General features: G+C 43.2%; 1 protein-coding gene across 2 annotated transcripts in view; it reads left to right on the forward strand.

The window, feature by feature from the left end:
• ATRN (attractin) overlaps positions 1 to 20,672 on the forward strand; it is a 146,480-nt gene that overhangs the window by 31,771 nt on the left and 94,037 nt on the right. For both annotated transcript variants that reach the window (XM_084286343.1, XM_084286344.1), the window contains exons 3-8: positions 1,969 to 2,082; positions 12,446 to 12,574; positions 14,605 to 14,810; positions 16,931 to 17,099; positions 18,422 to 18,512; positions 20,240 to 20,483. In XM_084286343.1, the coding sequence (XP_084142469.1) occupies positions 1,969 to 2,082; positions 12,446 to 12,574; positions 14,605 to 14,810; positions 16,931 to 17,099; positions 18,422 to 18,512; positions 20,240 to 20,483 (953 nt within the window). The remainder of the gene's footprint in view (positions 1 to 1,968; positions 2,083 to 12,445; positions 12,575 to 14,604; positions 14,811 to 16,930; positions 17,100 to 18,421; positions 18,513 to 20,239; positions 20,484 to 20,672) is intronic.

Raw genomic sequence — 20,672 nt, forward strand, 5'->3', positions numbered from 1 at the left:
TTCAGCTCGGTGCTAGCACACGGGTACGTAGAGGGCTTTTGAGGTTAGCACGTGAAGGTACAACCAAAGCGTGCAGCTGAAGGTACTAGATAAATTCAGATTAAAAGCCACGTATTCCTGTAAATATTTCCTTTTCACACCTTACCTGACTCTCGGCTGGTGCGTGTGCTGTGTCCTCGTGCCAGGGGTGTGCTGTCCTTTATTCCCCAGAAGCACGAGACAAGGCAGAGGAGCAGAGCCTGTAGCCCCGTGCCTTGCAGCTCCGCAAATGAGCGCTGTCCGTTAATGAGTTGTTAGCCGTGGCATGGATGTTCTTTCTTTTTGTTCTTGGTCTAAAGCTTTTATTGATTAAGGATTCCTTTCTGCTCTGCAGCTGTCAGGCCATTAGAATAGAAGCAAACCCCCTACGATTTCATAGTCTGCTCTGTTTTAAAATAATGAAGTGCTCTTTGTACCTTTTCTTTAAGTGAGACATTATCCTTGATTTACACCTGCCGCTCTTTTTCCAAAGGCCTGGAGAAGATCAGCGTGCCTACCAGAAATTATTCTTTGGCAGAATAACTCCCTAAAGAATTCCCCTTCTGTGGGAAGGAAGGACTCTATGGCAGGCTGACATTTTATTAATTTATTTGATTAGGGCGAACGACGATTTCATCTGAACCCAAAGGCAGTTCTGTTGAAGAAATCCTAATCAACTGCATCAATCCTTTCAACAGCCACCACCGTGGGTAGGAGAAAGAAGCACAGCTATAGATCTGCTTCCTTTTTATCTCAGGGCCCAAGCACAAAGCTGGTGGTGTTTTCACTCACCTTGAGCTGAGCGCTGAATTAGATAACTGCTGCGGATCTAGAGGGATTATCTTGAGATAAATCTTTGTATGTGAGCCATGAAACTAACAGTATCTGTGGTTCATTATGTGGTTATGGCTTTTTGGGCCTCTTTTACCTGTGGAATAAAAGAAATGCTGAGTTTTGGCACCTGAACTGCTGCTTCCATCTCCCCATCAAGTGAACAGAACATCTTTCCTGCTGATACGTCTTGGAGGATCAGGCCTCGTGATGGTTTTCTCTTGACTAAGTCAGCAGAGCAGATGCTTCTTGACTCTTGCATTGACAAGTTGCATTTTGGGACTTCCAGCTTGTTTCTTCTCAGCTGATCCTGACGTTGTTTGTGATGGTTCTTCAGAAGACAACCAAGAAATGGGTCAAGCATTTGTAAAGGGTGAGGGGCAGTGGCTGGTGCATGCCAGCAGCCCAAGTAATTATTCAAGACCTCCCTTTTGGCACAAGCTAAAACCCCAGGGCCTCCTGTCCTGTAGAAGACAAGCCTCCTCTGCATTTTCTTGACCAAGACTGAGAACGTCTTTAGTCAGCATCCCCTGTAACATATTTCTGATCTCCAGTTTAGATGGGCTTCTTTCAATAGGGCCATCATGCCTTACTGCAGATGTAATGGGGTGATAAAGTAGTAGAAGAAGGATTTCTGCCAGTTTCCAGGCAAATAAATAGTCTGAGGCCATCATAATCATGTCAATCTGCAGAAAATCCCTTGAACAAGCAAAAGAGGGCTTGTTAATTCCCTGATGGTGGCTGTGATTCTTTACATGTGTTGTACAGTTGGATTTTCCTTGCTTCCCCCTGCAGTGCCCTATCATTAGGGGAGTTCAGTACTGGTAAAGAACAGAGGGCTGGTTGTGCATGCCCTTCAATTTCTGCTGTCGGTGGTGGGGGAATATTTAAGGACACAGTTGTTTTTCTGCTCATAAAGAAGCTGTTCTTTCATACCAGGGGAGCGTGCACACCAAAAATGAAAGCCACGGCATGTTTGATGCATCTGTATTTACGCTAAGCAACTCAGTTTTAGTCTTCTGTAGAGGGGAGCTTCACACCAAAGGAGTTTGGAGGGATTTTGCCATGTGCGTCGAGTGGCTAATTAAATTTTTTTAATTTATTATCATTTTTTTGCAGGCCAAACACAATCCTCAGGCTTCGATTCAATCACTTTGCCACGGAGTGCAGTTGGGACCACTTGTATGTGTATGATGGAGACTCAATTTATGCTCCTTTACTGGCAGCTTTTAGGTAAGTTCATTTGGTAAGAAGCTGACTGTATGCAGTGATATTTCTTTAACGTGGAGCCTGAATCGAATGAGGCTTTTAGCAGTATAAACATGTTCCAGTAACCTAAATATGTAATACTGCCAATACAGCACATACAGTGTCCTTTTGTGCAGTCAGCAGCAGCATAAACAATTACGGAGTTGTTTTTGCTTTTACATGCTACAGTGTCGTAGCGTGATCTGCTCACTGTACTATTTTTTTCATTTCCAAACCATTTTAGACACATTTATTGTCGTCTTGCTGAACTTGAGCTAATTTGGTATACAGGCTCTTTCTGAAGTAGAAAACTGCCTCATTTATCAAGCTTGACTATGATATAGGTTTAGCTTGTAGTCTGTGGGAGCTAAGTAATCAACGTCGCAGCCATATAGTTTGTAAAGAACTGTGTGTAGCCTTACGTACGCTACATACAAAACTTTAAAACCCTTTGGAGCATGTTCAGAAACAACAGTGATGGGTCAGTTAACCTTGTAAAAACGTGTAAAAATGTCTGTTCTTCTGATGGATGACTGGTATTTGGCTCATCTGTCTGTGGTGAGAGACTAATTTGTCGATGCTGGTTAACAGTCGACATTTCACGAAGAGATCTAAATATAACTTGTGCATTTATGTGCTTCGGTCTTTCAGCGACAGGCACCACCTTATGTTTTCTATTCTTTTAGCTGAAATTAGAAAAATAATCCCAAGCTGTGAATGGAAAAACTAATGGTTCCCTTTGGACTCTTTTTGTTCCAAGTGGCTCATCCACTATCTCCAGAATTAACCTTCTGCTGTGTTTCTTTTATTTTTGAAATGAATTTCCGAAAATGCTACATGTTTATTTTCAAGTCCTCATAATCTCTATGAGAAAAGATCAGCACAGGAGCAAAAAATGGAACAAGAAAATATAAATTGTTTTCTTTTGCTGGTCTTAAAGTGAACATACAGATTTGAAATGGTTTTGTAGTGAAAGAATGTGTTCTCTAAACCCCCAATCTCTAATGTCAAAATGAATTGTTATGATAGTCTAACCCCATTTGAAGAAGAGGAAACCGTCTCTCTTCTCAAAAACCTGGAAGTACTTTTCTTGTATCATGGGCTGAATTGATATGCATAAAGGGGAAAGATGTCATCTTGACTCATTATCGTTTTTCTCTAATCGAGGTAATTTTTAATACTCCGTTGAAAAGGTGAAATGATCATGATTTGTGCCTGCAGTTTCTTGTGTATTTTCCAAAAATTAAGAGGCTTTTTGAATTGAGGTTATAAATAGTTCATAGCATTAACAATAATGGTTCAGACTTTAAAATCATCTGTAAATCACTAGGAAGTCTGTGCCTGAGGACAAGCAAACGTGAGCTTAATACAATAACATTTTTGAGGTAGGAAAAAAAATCAATTATTTTTTTAATTGCTTCTTTAGATGACATTTGAGTTTCATCTTCATTAGTACTGTGCTGTGTTGTTCAGTAAACCAAGATCAAGAAATAGCAGATGCTTCTAATTTTGATGAAGTGCGAAAAAGGCATCTGTTGAAAAATACCTTCATTTGATCCAAAAATAAATGCACTGGAGTTTCTTGAGAGAAATGTTCATATTTTATCACGTTCTTGTCTGATGTTAAATTTTAATATTAACCAGAGCCATATTTCTCTCGTCACTATGTTTTGCACCATGCCGGAGGATTTGCAAGATTGAGCTTTGTACCTTTGGGCACTATAAACTTTCTGAGTTTGTTGATAAACACTGTAAATTCCTCCGTGGCTTCTCCAGAGCCTTTTTACCTCCCTGGCTTTGTACAGCAGTAGCTTGAGCCCTCACTTCCTTCACTGCTCTTCTCTTGTTTTCCTGACCTTCCGATTTTTACATATCTTTGTTAAAATATGCTGTTTACCCTGGAGATCCTCAGCATCAGACTACAGAAAAATTTAAATTAATTTTATCAGTTTTAACCGGAAAAAAAAGTAATTTGTCTAATGCAAACGTTTACATAGTCTGAGAATCTGCATAAAATGTTCGCTAAGCTCCTTGTACTCTGTGTCCCAGGGAGATCCAGTCCTATACATTCATTTTTTCTTTTATTGAGCAGAGTTAAAAATATTTTTGCTCGTTTATATTTGTGTTCATAGGCAACATGAGACTGTATAACTATGTTACTTCAAAAATGCAGCGAAGGAACGCGGAGGTAATAAAAATCCAGTGTGCTCATCTGCGCAGTGCAAAGAGATCCGAAGCGGATAAAATACACTCATCGCCTGTAAACTTCGTCGTCGTTTTTAACTCCGTGTTAAACATTTACTGGAGCTGTTCTTGGGCACGTCTTCAGTTCGTGCTGGTTATCGCAGGGTGTTTTTCCTCCTCAAAAAATTATATTATTTTGTAAGGCCGTGGCTCCGTGCTTCGTGAGGTGGCTCCGAAGCCCCTCACAGGCCGCTCGGCACCACATGGCGGGTCGTGGTGGCAGCGGCCACCCCATGGTTGTTTGCTGAGCTGGCATGAAAGCCCTCAGGAAAATGGGAAGAGCTCATCTTCCTCTGGCTAATTCCTGTGAATGTGGCACTTAGCCCGGATTTGGGACTGGGTGCGAAACATGGGGTGATTTGGGTTGGAGGGGCCCCTTGGAAGTCTCTGATCTGGTCCCCAACCCAAAGCAAGGCCGGCCTGGGAGCTGGATCGGGCCCTTCCTCCAGTTCTTGTCCAGTGAAGTTGTGGGCAGCTCTTAGGGACAGATGTCCCTTCTCCAGGCCAGTGCTCTAGTGCTTACCCTCATGGGAAAAAATAATCTTTTCCTAATATCGAATCAGAATTTCCTGTCAACTTCTCTGTTGCCTCATGTCCTTTTGCTGTGAACCTCGTCTGGTGCTGCCTCCTCTGCTCATCGCCCCTTCGGTGGCTTCACCCCATCTTCGGCCTCCTGGCCTTAGGCCAAGCAAACCTCTCCCCTCCTGCCTCTCCTCACAGGTTGTGTGCTCGGCCCCTGGCCATCAGCTGGACTTGCTCCAGTTTGTGTTTCCTACTGGGAGCCTCCAACTGGAATCAGTGTGGTCTCATGAGAGCTCTTGGCTCCACTTTCCTCACCAAGTTAGACAGAAACTTCTTGTTCTGAACCTCGTGTCCTTCCCTGTGCAGGCACGTCGCATCTCCTCTGCCCTCCCTCTTTCTCCCGTTCGTATTTGCAGTGTGTTTTCCTTTTATTCCCTCAAACACCGATTTCTTTGCCACAGGCACATGTAAATACTCGTGCTTTTCTTCTGCTTTATCCTCAGTGCCCTTCCTGAACTAAGCTGCAAGCCCTGCTTACACCTTGCGGTCAGCTTGGTTCCATTGATTAGAGCTAATGATCACCTCATCACGGCAGGGGGGTTGTGAATGAGGATTATTGATGCTGAGAAAGGTGTAAAACACTTTGAGTCAGTATTATTTGTGTTAGGGAGTATCCAGAGGCCTAACCAACTTAGGAAGAAGCAGTGCTTGTGGGCTGTGTGGATAGGCAGAGTGTGGGTGTCAATGCTTGGTGTGACAAAGGGACTGCTTAATGCTGGCATTTTGTTGCTCTCTCAGCTTCAAAATCTCCTCCAGGCCAAACAAAACAAGTGACCTCAGCTGCTCCTCACACATCTTCCTCTCCAGACCCTTCATCATCTTTGTGGCCCTCGTTTGGATGCTCTCTAACAGCTTCATGTCCTTCTTATATTGTGGTGCCCAGACTGCATGCACTGCTCGAGGTGAGGCCGCACCAGTGCGGAGCAGAGCAGGACAATCCCTTCCCTTCACCATTTAGCAATACCTCCAAGTATTTAGTATTCTGCTCTACTTGCCTTCTTTGGATCCACAACACCTTTCAGGGTATTGACTGAAAAAAACCTGATACAAGTTGAAGAGGAAAGGTATTTGGGATTTGGCTAGAAATTTACCTCCAAATGATGTTCTCCTGTTTACAGCGACTCCGCGAGCTTGCCAGTGAGCCAGCTGATGCTTTGAACGTTTGAGAATTAATCAATCAAAATATCTTTGTGGTGGGAAGTCAGATTTCTTAGAGAAATGTAAATGCGCTGTATCGGAACTGCTTCTGTTCACTAAACCTGTAAGCCCCTCAGAAAACATCAAATCAGTTTGACAAGGTGGACAAAGAGTTTCTCTTGCAAGGTTTTGAGAAGATAAATCCAGTAAGTTAAACTGAGATACGTGAGGAGTTTAGAACAGAAAGTTTCCTCATCCTCTGTTTCTTCTTTCTTTTCTCTTAAACTGTGATAGATATTGTGTTTTTTTTTTTCCCTCCATTAATTCAAATATCCTGTACTGAGCTTCACAGGTATTAAATGATAACAGACTTCTTTGATTTTTATTTTTAAAGGGAAAAGCATTAGCACCTTGGCGAATATCCTGGAGAGAAAGATGATGGTTAGATATTAAAATCATTTTTTTAAACTTTAAAACTACTTCATTATTATGGCAAAAAAAATGTTTTTGCTTTTGAGGCTTTTCAGCTCATGTTCTTTTGAAATTTGGCTTTTACAGTCACACTCACCACATGGCGTCATCGCTAAAACTTATTGACAGGCTCCTGAGACAAACTTTAATACGTTTACAACTTATTCTGCTGTTTCGGAGACGAAATGCAACACATAAGAATTGAATTTCTTAGGACAAGCCCTAATGCTCTGGTGGGCCCTGTGAGCAGGGCATGCCCTGTGCTGCTGCTGCAGCTTCTGCGTTTTTGCATATTGCAACAGGAGAAGATGGTTTCAAGAAAAAAAAAAAACTTTACGGTGTTGCCAGATCTCAGTAATCAGATTTTTTCTAAGTATTATTACAATTGCTTCGTTTCCTAAAAAAAAGTCTGCTTTTGGGAGTCATCTTGTTGCACAAGAATGTTAGCTTTTCCTTTACGACAAGAAATCTGAGATGCTTCCTTATCCCTCCCCCGCTTTTCTTTTTGGCATTGATTTGTTTTTCATCTTTTGTAACTTCTATTTTGGGGTTGTTTATTGTTGTTTTTGCTCTTGTGAGCGTGGCTGACATGCACGGAGCGTTTTGTAATCAGGTGTGGTTTTGCGCACTTGCACCCAGTTGACTCCCAGTACTCAACACTAAAGAGAAAAAGAATGATTTTGCACTGCATGTCAGTAGATGGGAAAGCCAATATATCACCAATGTTTTGGTGTCACCTTTATCCTTTTGCTTCTGTGTGATCTGGATTTTGCATTTCCCCCCTCTCCTTTCACAGCTCCATCTTTTTGACTGGTTTCTGTCGAGGCAGCCACAGAGCTCCGTACGCTTTTCATCTCTGCTGTGCTGGCAGGTTGTGTCTCAAGAGAAAAGGATGAACACACGCTCCTTGTGATGCTTGCGTAGCAAATGATGGAAAAGTAATAGAGGAGATGTTGTTTTTTTAACTAATCCCCATTGCTCCATGGTGCAGTGGGAAGAGAGCAAGGCGCAGTGCAGGTGATAGTGAAGTTGAGTGTCCTAGCGGTTGTTTTGACTGCCGCTGGCTCTACAAGTCCAGTGCACGAAATAGGAGTATTTCAGGGCAAAACGGGCTTGCCTTTCAACTTCTCAGAAGCCGGGTCATTGGGCAATTTAGCTGAGTAGGAGTATTTGTTTGCTTTGGAGTAGTGGTGATTGTGAAATGGTTGGAAAGCTTTTAAAACAAGAGAGGGATGGTGCGTTGTGCAATAGGCTAATCTTGGCCGAGTCTGAGAGATTCTGGATTGTCGTTTAGAGGAAGTAGTCTGTAATCCATTATCATTCAGAGTCTGCCTGGAGGACTTTCTGTGGCAGATAATGCCAATATTCTGTGCACTGGTTTCTTTAAAATGATGCTGTGCGCACTGATTTATGCACACTTTTCGAAGTTTGACCTTTGTGTTCGAGTACCTGATGGTTATTGTTATGTTCTGTTCTGTTCACTGCTTTCTCTGAACGAAATTACTTTAATCTAGCACTTAAATTTCATTAGGACTTTTAAAACTTGTACAGGTGGGATATCATCCCCTTAGGGTGTTTACACAGGAGTCGCACAAGTCATTGTGTTTGTTAGGAATCTTTCTCCACTACTCAATAGCTTCTATAAAACTTCCTGTGATGCTAAAATTGCTTTTCTTATCCAAGCCTGGCCACGTCTGTGTCTTGGTAAATGTCACAGAATCACAGAATCACAGAATTTTCTAGGTTGGAAGAGACCTCAAGATCATCGAGTCCAACCTCTGACCTAACGCTAGCAGTCCCCACTAAACCATATCCCTAAGCTCTACATCTAAACGTCTTTTGAAGACTTCCAGGGATGGTGACTCCACCACTTCCCTGGGCAGCCTGTTCCAGTGCCTCACAACCCTTTCAGTGAAGAAGTTCTTCCTAACATCTAACCTAAAACTCCCCTGGCTCAACTTAAGCCCATTCCCCCTCATCCTGTCACCAGGCACGTGGGAGAACAGGCCAACCCCCACCTCGCTACAGCCTCCCTTGAGGTACCTATAGAGAGTGATAAGGTCGCCCCTGAGCCTCCTCTTCTCCAGGCTGAACAAGCCCAGCTCCCTCAGCCGCTCCTCGTAGGACTTGTTCTCCAGGCCCCTCACCAGCTTTGTCGCCCTTCTTTGCACCTGCTCAAGCACCTCCATGTCCTTCTTGTAGCGAGGGGCCCAAAACTGAACACAGTACTCGAGGTGCGGCCTCACCAGAGCTGAGTACAGGGGGACGATCACCTCCCTAGCCCTGCTGGTCACACTGTTCCTGATACAAGCCAGGATGCCGTTGGCCTTCTTGGCCACCTGAGCACACTGCTGGCTCATATTCAGCCGACTATCCACCATCACTCCCAGGTCCTTCTCTGCCTGGCAGCTCTCCAACCATTCCTCTCCCAGCCTGTAGCTCTGCTTGGGGTTATTGCGCCCCAGGTGCAGGACCCGGCACTTGGCCTTGTTAAACTTCATGCAGTTGACCTCAGCCCATCGGTGCAGCCTATCCAGATCCTCCTGCAGAGCCTTCCTACCCTCGAGCAGATCGACACACGCACCTAACTTGGTGTCATCTGCGAACTTACTGAGGGTGCACTCGATGCCCTCGTCCAGATCATCGATGAAGATATTAAAGAGGACCGGCCCCAGCACCGAGCCCTGGGGGACGCCACTAGTGACTGGCCTCCAACTGGACTTGGCTCCATTCACTGGCACCTAGGGAAGGTCCCTCACGTTGTTTGTCCTCAGGAAAGCAGAAAAATACGGTAAGGAAGAGGGAGAGCTAACCCTGTGGAGGTACCTGCCTTCTGCCCAAGCAAATCCCAAAACAGAGATTTCTAAGAGAAAACGAACACCACTCCTGTGTTGGTCATTTTATTAGGGACAGTTATTTGGGGGGATTTTGTCTCTTTTCATCACTGCCGTCCGTTCTGTCCTTTGGCTTGTGTTTGCTGCCGTTTTTCTCCCTGCTGCAGGCCGTCCAGCCGAATTGCCCAGTAATATCATTGATACATGCTGCAAGAATAAGACCAAAGAAGAATAAAACAGAACAAAGGAATTTTCTCCTTTGGTCCCCGAGCTGTAGTTTGCCTTACCCTGACTTACACTCAGATGTATGTTTTCCTACAGTGGAGGCGCACTGTCCGACGGTTTGCATTACAAAGGAAAGCTATATATGAACCAAACAGCAAAGAGAAGTTTATTAGGCTTTTTGTTCTTTGATGTTTCGGGAGGTGGTCTTTGGGGAGAGATGATCTTCAGATCAGAAGTCTCAAATTTCAGAACAAAACAGGCACCTCTTATGCACGGAGAAAAAAAAAGGCAGGGTGTTTTGCCTTTTAATCCCGTATCCTTGGGATCTGAAAGGGAAAAAATAATTGGCCTTCGCACACAGAAATATTTATTGAGCTACATATCTGCAAGTGTGCTGGAGCTGGTTAGCCAAAACATGAGGTGAGGTTCCTGTGTTTTTATGGCATGTTGGTGAAACGAAGCATGCCTTCTTGTCAGCAGCCTCTGAGTCGTGGCTGAAGGGCTGTTGGACAACTTGTACATTTACCCTCTCATAGGTAATGTTCATCTGTTGTTCGTGGTGCAAGCACCTCCTGTTTATAATAAAAGCTGATAAAGATCACGGGGTGTCTGTTATTCTCTCTCTATCATTGTATCGTATCATGGGGACAGAAAAATTGTGGCCACAAATAGTGCTTTACGGGTGATGTGCATGGGTTGCTGCCCATAGCTCTGAGCATCTTCCATAGGCGTAGAGATGCGTTTACCCCATCCTAGGAAGCTCTCTGTTCTGAACATGGCCAAAAAGAGGATAAAGAAGAGCTTTTAATGAGAAAAATTCTGCTTTTCCCTGCTGCCATGTGTGCTGCCTGCCTGCAGCCTGGCCTGCCGGGCTGTGCCCAGCCTTTTGGGCTCTGCTTTTAAGGTGTCAGCTTGGCCTTTTGTTCGAAACAGGACTCGGGCTGCTGGGGAAGAGGGTTCTGTGTCAGAAAAATAAGAGCTGGCTATTAATAGGTGATGGTAGTCAATGTGCTTTGCTTAGATAAAGGCTTAAAGGCATTCAATAGACTTCAGGTTTGGGGCTGTTCTCATGGCTTTTGTCTGAGGGAGGAACTGGCTTTGTTTTGTTGTTGTCAGGCTTCTGTCAAAAGCAGGGTAAACATTCCCTTTCAGATACTGACCGTCTTGTGCAATAGGCAAATAGCTTGTAGTTCATTTTTTTTACAGAGACGTTCATTCCCCTTTTCAGTTTATTCAAGTATTTTGGCAAACCGTTGCATCAATCTGTGCCGTGCCCATTCTCAAGTAGAATCACAGAATCCTCTAGGCTGGAAAGGAGCTTCAAGATCCTGCCAGGCCAACCATCAGCCTGACCTTTGGAGTCCCATCACTGATCCACGTCCCTCAGTGCCACGTCCACACATCTCTTGAATGCCTCCGGGGATGGAGACCCCACCGCTTCCCTGGGCAGCTCTTAATCATTTTCTCCGTGAAGGAATTCTTCCTGCTATTCCATCTAAACTGTCCTGGTAAAATTCGAGACATTTCCTTGTGTCCTGTCACTTGGCACCCGAGGTAAATTGTCTTGTCCCCTGTCCTCACCTTTGCCCACTACCCTGTAAGAAGCTGGAGGAGCAGCACAGCCTGGCAGGCAGGTGGAGGCGATGGGTGGTGGGAATAAGGAAAGTGGCAGCCCTTTGGGTTAGAAAAGCCAACAAACGTGGATGTGACGGGTCGGACAGAGCTTTTAAAAATAGTGGGTGGCAAGAAGATGGTGAGGAAAGGGTGGTTTTATTTTTTTTTCATAGTGGAAGAGCCCAAGGGGCGATCAGGCAGCAGATGTAAAGCGAGCATAGGAAGTCCTCTCTCTCTCTCCCATTGCAGAGCTGAATTGTTGACCTCCCTGCTGCAGATGTTCCAGGTGAAAAGGGTATAAATGGTTGAGAAAGCAATTCCAAGCACAGATGAATGGTTTATTTAAATGTGCTGGCGTGGGTGCATTCTCCGGGTCAGAAAGTCCCTGAGCTGTGGCTTTCTGGAAGCTGGATAACTACATGGCTAGGATGCTCTGTACTTGCTTTATTTGTTACAGTCTTTCCCAAGCATTTTTATCCTTCCTCACGGTCAGAGGAAGATACTGGGTTAGACAGACCTGTAATTTTGCCTGCTACAGCAGCTTTTATGCTTTTGTGACACGTTAATTTCTGTCTTGAAGCATGTCACCTTGTTTCGGGAACGGGACCTGTTTAAATTGTGGGAGAATAATACAAAGGGAATTAGTTTTTTGTAAGAATAGGAAAAGTGTGATTCCAGACAGCTTTAGGGTTGCTCAGGCTAAGAGCATTTAATGTGCATTTACCTTTCAGAAGAGCCAAGCTGGTTACTTCAAGGCTTCCTATTTGCATTCCTTTCTTCAATCGTTCCTTCTTTTGGACCAAAATCACGCACACCAAGGGCAGTGGTAATGCTGTTTTCAGCGTCCTAAGGTTTCTCAGGACTCCTTAGCCAGTAACACGGCCACTGTTTTGCAGATCACGTGTAGGGGGGCTTCATAAACTGGTCCCTGTGGGATGTGGTTTTATCTTTCCGACAGGGTCTTGTGAGCTCTTAGGCTTGCGAGTTTGTGGCAGTTTTGAGTGTGAATACTCACAATGGTGAGACATTTTTCTTCTGAATATTTGAGAAGTTCTGCTGAAGAAAACCAGTCTGATAACGCTGCTCTGCAAAAACGAGGATTAATATACGCAAATTCATTATACTTCAAATAAATGCAAATAAATACCTTCACTTTCAATTATTTGATGTGCATACTGTGTTTACTATTGTTGCCTTGCTCCCTTTTATTTAATTTCCAATTTTTTTTTTTCCTTTTTCAGTGGTCTTATTGTTCCTGAGAAAGATAGCAATGAAACCGTACCTGAAGTTGTAGCTACTTCTGGATATGCTCTTCTGCATTTCTTCAGTGATGCTGCCTATAATTTGACTGGCTTTAACATCACGTATAAGTAAGTAGCACCACTCCAGAGTGATTTTGGAGATTACATAAATGGTACAGGTGGAGTAAAAGGTTTCCTCCTTCCTCAGTCTTGTCTTGAAATAAGCAATTGCCATTGAAGTGTGTAATTATGAGTAGATACTTGAATTTAGATCGTCTACTGGACTCTTAGAGTGGCTAATGATGATAATGTGCTCAATATTAACTTCAGTTGTCAACTGTAAGCATGAGCAAATGCTTGCTCAAAAAGACATCACATTATTTATTTGATGTTATCAGATTTATGTGATCTTACTGAGTCAGAACCGAAAGATTGTATGCCTTTATGCATTCTGCAGAGATACTTCTGCACAAAAAAGCCTTTGCATAATTGTGTGTGTTTCACTTGGGACACTGGACTGTATCTGTTGAGGATCCTCAAGCAATTTTCTTTTGGATGCTCCTTTTTATTCAGTCCTTGGATTGAATTGCTTAGTCTGGCTTCTTATTCTGGAGTAGTGGTGGTGTGGTTTTTTTTGTTTTGTATTTGAAGTATTACAGGTGAGTGTTTTCTGTTCACAGACATATATTTTGTCCACGTATTTTTATAATTAATTTTAGTGTAAATTGACTGCTTTTAAAAAGCTTAAGTTATTGAGTAAATGATCTCAGTGAGGAAATACTGGCAAAGATGGAAATTCGTGATTCTGGTGGGGATTGTGGGCTTTGAATTTTAAGCTCATACAGATACAAATTAGTTATGTGCTGCAGTAGGAGATTTTAATTGGGTAAAACTGGAAGAAGTTTCACCCCTGTCTTCAGGAAAATCAGCTGCAAAGTCCTCGATCACAATTGACTTCTTGCAAAATTTAAAGGTTTCATTAGAATGATGTGCTTAGTTTTGAAAGCAGTCTTGGTGCTTTTCTCCTTTTTAATCCCTTAAATTGCACAGTTGATTGTTTGAAAAACGTGGGGCATCCAGAAGATGAGGAGCTTCTGCAAAGTTGCTGGAAACACAGCAGCTGAAGCAGTGGCATTTTGAAAGGATGGTTGATATCATAAACCATGACACCATCTACAGCCAGCTGTCAGTATTGCACTATTGTGACACAGTTGAGAAATTCAAGAATAAGCTGCCCTTAAAAGTTCCTCTGTTACTTTTTAATGTCGCTTTAACTCACCTCTTTCCTTTAACTCATCTCTTTTTTGATCATTTCAAGCAATCTTCAAGTACAGTTCTGTGTGTTTCTTTTTCTTCTGCGTGTTCTGGTCAATAGTTTTCCTCCTCATTTTTTTGAGGAGAGGAGATAAAAAGATGTCCTTATATTATTTTTTTTTTTTTCCAGTTTATCAGTCTTTATATAGTTCCTACTGGAGATAGCTACTTGAGAAATACCTGTGGAATCGTGGTCTTGGAGCCAGTGACTCCACCTGTTGCATGACAGTGGGAATATTGGCTCGTAATCTCAGCCTTTGAATTATTCTGGTTAATAGACTGGAGGGAAAAAAAAAGAGTGGAAAAGAATAAGGTCTCAGAATTTAGACCTTCAACAAGGATGCATCTAGTCTTGCCTCATGTTGCAAATCTTATAAAATCAGAAATGATTCAAAAGAGACTTATCCTTGGTTTGGGATTCATCTCAAGTGCTTGTTTGGCGAGCAGATCCCGAAATAGCATGCAGTTGTGAGTAGTTTAAGTGTAAATTACACAGACATCACAAAAGCCTCGTGTGCTGATTACATTTTTCACTTAATATTGGCGATTTTGAGACAATTCATTTGCATTATAAATGGCTAAAACTTTTATTGATAATTTTTCAGAGCTGTTGCGTGTTTAACTCATGAAGTGAGGGTGCTCTGTAGATGACAGGTACAGAACTAATGCATGCAGGTCCATCACGTCAGATTCTAGATGAGCTGTTCGTGTTGGTTGGTATACTAAGAAACAGCTGAACTGCTGTATTAACTTCTCTTCAGCATCACTCTTGTGTTCCTTAATAAGAGATGCAGCTTGGGAGCCTGTTTCATTACTGACGAACCTTCTTTCTCTGATGTTTGCAGTTTCAATATGTGTCCCAATAATTGCTCCGGCCGAGGAGAGTGCAAGCTGAATAACAGCAGCAACGCTCTTGAATGTGAATGTGCCAAGTACTGGAAAGGAGAAGCCTGTGATATTCCCTACTGCGCAGATGATTGTGGGGCACCTGAGAGAGGGTACTGTGACTTCAATGATACTAAGATGTGTTTGTGCTCCGCAGGCTGGCAAGGTAAGTCTCTTGATTAATAAGGAGAAGCTCTTGTTAAAAGGATTGCTTTTCTGTAGGTGGTTCTTGGAAGCATTTGAGACCATTTTGCCCGACAAGTATTAGTACTTTAACTAGGAACAGAGTTAAACTTCCATCCAGCTTTTCATATCAACAGGTATCATCCAGTTTTCATATCACTGGGAACAAATTTTTATTAAAGCAACTGTGCTACTGTACAAAGCAGCACCGATCTGTTGTGTGCCAGCATCAGATAAAAACTAAAACAAAAAAACAATAACACACAACCTTCAAACCTTGCTCCTTTGTACCTAAAGCTAAGTTGAGCGTGATATGATGGCAGTAGTTAACCTGTTCGAATGCATACAGTGCTTTATTCTCAGGTCCAGGTGTGCTTGTCAGCCACATCAGTCTTAGCAGCAGCTTGGACCAAACATACGTATTTTCTTTGCAAAGATAGAGTGATGCAGTAGAAATAGTCTCCTGTGAAATACCACCAGTGACAGCACGGACAACAACTTCTGCCACTGCTTAGCTATGCTGCAAAAACTTCCAGCGTGTTAGGCACTGCAGAAAGAACCCAGGCTGGCAAAATAAGTGTCCTAGAGAGGAGGCACCCAGTGCTGAGGTTAACACACCTGCTTCTCAGACAAAAGTAGCCACAGGTAACATACTTCAGGGTAATATACTTGTAATCAGCTGGAAGGCCACATCCCCTTGTGTGGGGCAGAGCCTCGTGATGCTTTTCTGGAGTCTGGTTGTGCATAAATCCACAGGAAAGGTGGATTTATATTTGCTGGATTCCTACCCTGCTGTTCTTTCTCCTCATCTTTCACTTAAGTATCAGGTTAGTATGTAGGCAAAACAAAGAGCCAAACAATGGAAACCAACAACAACAAATAAAAGCCCCAAAACAGACCACAACAGAATGAGGTGCAAGCTGCTCTCCTCCTTTTTCCTGTTCTGAAGTTTTTTCCATCTAGAAATGTTTGCTAACCTTAGAAACTGGGAGTTTTTCAAGGCCGTGTTCCAGACTGCTTCCCTGAACTGGAGATTATTACTGGTGCTCAACAAGACCAAGCAGGTAGTGCCTCTTGCAGTCAAGATCGTAGCTCTGCTACGCAGTGATTTGCTTCTATGATTACCTAAAGGCTGTCCTGATAAACCTCTTCCCTTCCCAAGGCCTGAGCCTCTTCAACGTGTCCTGTAGCAGCACCGTGTGTGTGGATGGGTGTCACTGAGAAGGGAGAGCTTCCATCCAGCTCTGTACTTCACTGAGGCCATGTGGTTTGCTGCTTTTGCTCTGCTGCAGGAGCCACAACAGACAGCCCAGTTAGACTTTGTTCATCTTCAGGGAGCTGGAAGATCAGGCTAGCTATTATGTGGTGGGCCTGTGCTGCTTTTTTTGGTTGATGGTGATCTGAAACACAGACAAAGTCTTGTGGGTCTTCTGCCTTGCGTGGCTTCTCTGCCTGCCCCTTTCCTGTAGCTTCTACTGCCACCTGATGGGCAGGAGCTCCATGGGGAGCTGTGAAGGAAAGCCTGGCAGCAAAGTTAGTTTAAGAGCAGAAAAATACGGATAAAACATGAAACGAACAGTTTACAAAAGCAGCATTGGGAACAAAAAGAGAAAGATAGCAAGCAGCACTGTATGAGCTTTGTTTTTCTACAGCGTGCTGCTGAGCAGTTCTCCTGAAGCTTCTGCAGGTTGTCCTGGGGCTTCTGAGTGAGAGCCTGGGGCAGGAAGAATAATGCTGGAAGAAGCCTTTGTAGTGTAGAGTGGGAAAGGGTCTGCACAACACCTCTCTAATCAGAGGGGTAGAGAGCAGAGAGGCTTGTCTGCTTTACTGGAACATGGGTTCATCTGGTCTGGAACAGCCTTTTTTTCCTGAAACCTTTTTTAGGCTTGAAGGATGTGGTTGTGGTTGGGAGGTCCGTCCCGTGAGGTCCTTGCACACCAGGTCCATCCCTGATGGCTACCGTGGGCAAGGAAATGGCGAGCAAAGCTTCCATCGACTACGTGGCCGTGCACAATCTTCATCACCTGTGGTGCAGGATACTGACTTCTAGTTGAAATGCAGACTTTTGCCAGAAGGTTTAACTTCTAAAACTGTTTTTCCCAGGTCCTGGCTGTTCAATTCCTGTTCCCGCAAACCAGTCGTTTTGGACCCGGGAGGAATATTCTCTTCCAAAACTTCCTAGAGCATCTCACAAAGCCGTAATCCACGACAATAAAATGTGGATTGTTGGAGGCTATGTCTTCAATCATTCTGACTCTCAGAAGGTTTTAGCGTGAGTATAAGCCTGGATAACATACTTTAAGAACAACACAGACCTGTGAATTATTTTTAGAAAATGCTACCTGACGTGCTGTGCTTTCCCCTGTGCTCCATTTCCAAGGGGAAACAGCAATAATAATAAAAAACTTTGACTCACATTTGAGATGTGGGAAAATGCTGATAAGGGGTGCTAATTTTGGAAAAGAAAAATGTCAGGTTCCTAATAGTCAGTGAGTTTTTGGTTAACCTGCTTATGACAGCATTCAACTATTTACTATATGTTTCTAGGCTAGCTTATAAATTATATCTAGCCTTGTATTCAAAAAGGGTAGTTCTGCTTCTGTGTTATTAGCCCTTCGTTATGTTGTGTCTGTGTGTCTCCAGAGTGTTTGACACCTCGATGGAGTCATACTGATCACTGTGGATGTGGAATAGGATCCCAACTGGGAGTGGTGTTTTGGGATGATGACATTTATGCAGTCAATTTAGGAGATTTAACAGCAACTAGGATACCAAGTAAAAATTGTGTATCCTCCTTGAAATCCCCCGTAAAAACACTTCAGGCTTCCTCTGGAGCTTGACAAAATTTTGGCATACCTAAGCAAAAGCGAGTACAGGATTTTTTTTCCAGGGTTACCTGCATACCTCACTTTCAGTGACCTGTGTGAAAGCTGTGCATTTAGTTAGTGGAAGTTGAAGAGGAGCTACAAATGTACACATACTTGTAGAACAGTTGCTGATTACATCCACAATTTACTCTTTCAAAGTCATGCCTGATTTTTCAACAGATACCCTGTGCCTTCATTAAATGCTTTCTCAGAGCTGATTTTATCTTACACAGCTCTAAGCCTGGCAAACATAGTTCATTCTTTTATCTAAGAAGCCAGAGGCCATTTTCAGGGCAGAGGGTTTATCTAATTTCAAGTTTACAGAAAAAAATATGTTTGAATGACAAAGACATAATTAAAAATATCTTTTAAACACGGGCAGTTTTTTTATCAAGTTATTGGAACTTACCTGAGCTTGGTGCAACCTTTTCCTACTGTTTTCAGTGCATCTTTTGGTGTAAGTTGTCATAGCTTAAGAGCAAATGCATTAGCTCTTGGCTCTTCTTGAGGAAGAAAACTCAGGGTAAAGCAAATCAATACGTGGATGTTGAGTAACAGAGCAGGCTTGACTGGATCTTTTTTTAGTCTGCATGCATGCTTTGTGTGCTCTGACATCTTGGTGGGACGCTTGTTAAATAATTTCCAACGAATTCTGGAAAGAGCTAGCACTAAGTTTCTCAACTTGATAGCAACTTCTCTGAAAATCATTTCAATTTTTATTATACAGCTATGATCTTATTTCTGAAGAGTGGCTTCCCCTGAACAGCACTGTGAACTCAGTAGAGATGAGGTACGGTCATTCGCTGGCGATACATAAGGTAAGTTCAGTGCTGCACATTCATCACATAGCTGTATTTTTCCCTTTTCTCCCCTACTCTGCTAACCCCTTTCCACAGATCAATCGTGCTTTGGGGGAAGCTTTTCTTCTTCAAAGGCTTGTGCATGGATATCCCAGTCTGTGTACTTGTACTCCAGGGAACCCTTGACTGGTATCATAGGATTTCTGTAGTGCATTTGCTTGCATGTTCCTCCTTTCCCTCTTTTCTCAGATTTTTTTAAGGCTGATTGAGGTCAGTGAGTTAATTATTTCCTTCTCACTGCCTGTGCTCGTAAGACATGCCTGATGACTGGAGTTTGCTGGAGTTCCTCTGGTTCCCCAGTTGCTTTTTGTGTAGCCCATGTAATTATTATGAGCGAGCTCCCATGGGTCCAGTAGGAAATTAGGGATTTTTGGAGCTGATCTACTTCTGCGACAGACCTACGAATCTGTTCTTCCAGCATCTGAAAGAAGAGGATTTGATTTTTCTTAAATCATTTCTCACCTGCCTGCATTACTGTGAGTGCAGGCCACGTGAGAGCAGAATGGCAAAGTCTTTGGCTTCCTGGTCTGTTTGAGAAGGAAGCGAGCTAATTATTTACTGATCTTTGGTCTTGGACTGTTAATTAGCTCATCACAGTGGAAGCTTGTATTAAGCATAACTAAAAACACTTGAAAAACTCCACACAGCCCAGTTAACAAATAGATCACTCAACAAAACTCATAAAGATGGAAATCCCTAGCTGCAAGGGATCAATACACATTCTGTGAGTAACTTCACAAGTTGGGCACTTGTTAGTAGCTTCATAGTCAGTGACAGGTGGGGGTTCTCAGCAATTTCTCAAGAAAAGCCTACCCTAATAGAGAATTTCCCTTTCCAAGGTTACTGTCTTGTCAGCGAGAAGGCAGGGCTTCACTACACATATCAGGTATCTTGGAATGACTCAAAAATCCATGAAAGAAACACATGAATAAAACTAGATGGAGTTTTGGAGCTTAGCTCTTAATTAGGCAGGATTTTATTAATCATCCTGTATCCTGTTACCCTTCTTTCCAAAGGGTGCTATTTTTTTGTCAATACATTTATTTGGGAGACAAAGCTTTCAGTGTGCAGACACAAGATTTTCCATCTTAACTGCCTTTCTTGCCAGCTATCTTTTGCATTTTGCATTTGCAAGCCATGGGATGGGTTCAGCTTGCATTATTAAAACACTCAACATCAGGTGCCTACCTTTGGGTGCCTTTGGGGAGCCTCTGAGCTCCATTTATAGTGAAAACAGATGTACTCAGTACAGGCAGTGAAATATGGAGAGCAAGTCAGCTCACCCAAAGGCATGCCTTCCCTGCTTTCGAACAGGGGAATTATTCTCCAGGCTTCACTGTTTTTACAGTGGATGCTTAGACCCTGGCAGCATACAGACACCTCAATTTCAGTGTCTGTCATCTGAAGGTCAATCCTGCCCCATGCACAATCCTGCCCCCTCCATTCCCTCATCTCGGGTGAGTTCTGTGTGCTGAAGGCATTCTGGTAGCATGGACTTGGGTACAAAGCCTGGCAGTCATTGCTGCTTTCATATCAAATGTGACCAGTGAAGGAGATGGGAGCTGTCCTTCCTTGAGTAAGGAGACAAACCTAGGCTGGGGGAAGTTAAAACATGGTAACCTCGTTATTTACCTATTAGCTGTTTCCTAAATGCCACTCCTCATTTTAAACCTAACTTCTTTTAGGATGATATATACATGTATGGTGGAAAAATAGATGCCACGGGCAACGTGACCAGCCAGCTGTGGGTGTTCAACATTCCCAGGCAGACGTGGACTCAAGCGACACCGAAAGCCAAGGAGCAGTATGCTGTTGTTGGCCACTCGGCACACATCATCACCTTGAAAGATGACAGCGTGGTCATGCTCGTCATCTTTGGGCACTGCCCTCTCTATGGGTATATCAGCAACGTCCAGGAATACAACCTGGGTGAGTGGCACCCTACCTACCTTTTGGGTCCATTTTAACATTTGAAAATCATTTCAGCGATCCATACTCAGACAGCAAAACTAAGGTGCCTGTGTTCTTCTCCATTTATTTATTTTTAAGAGAGGTTCGGTCTAAATTCCAGCATTTGTGTAGGTCAAATAGTGAGCAACCAGCCACGTGCCTCCAGCT

Source organism: Netta rufina (genome assembly GCF_964035555.1).
Source record: "Netta rufina genome assembly, chromosome: 4".
NCBI lineage: Eukaryota > Metazoa > Chordata > Aves > Anseriformes > Anatidae > Netta > Netta rufina.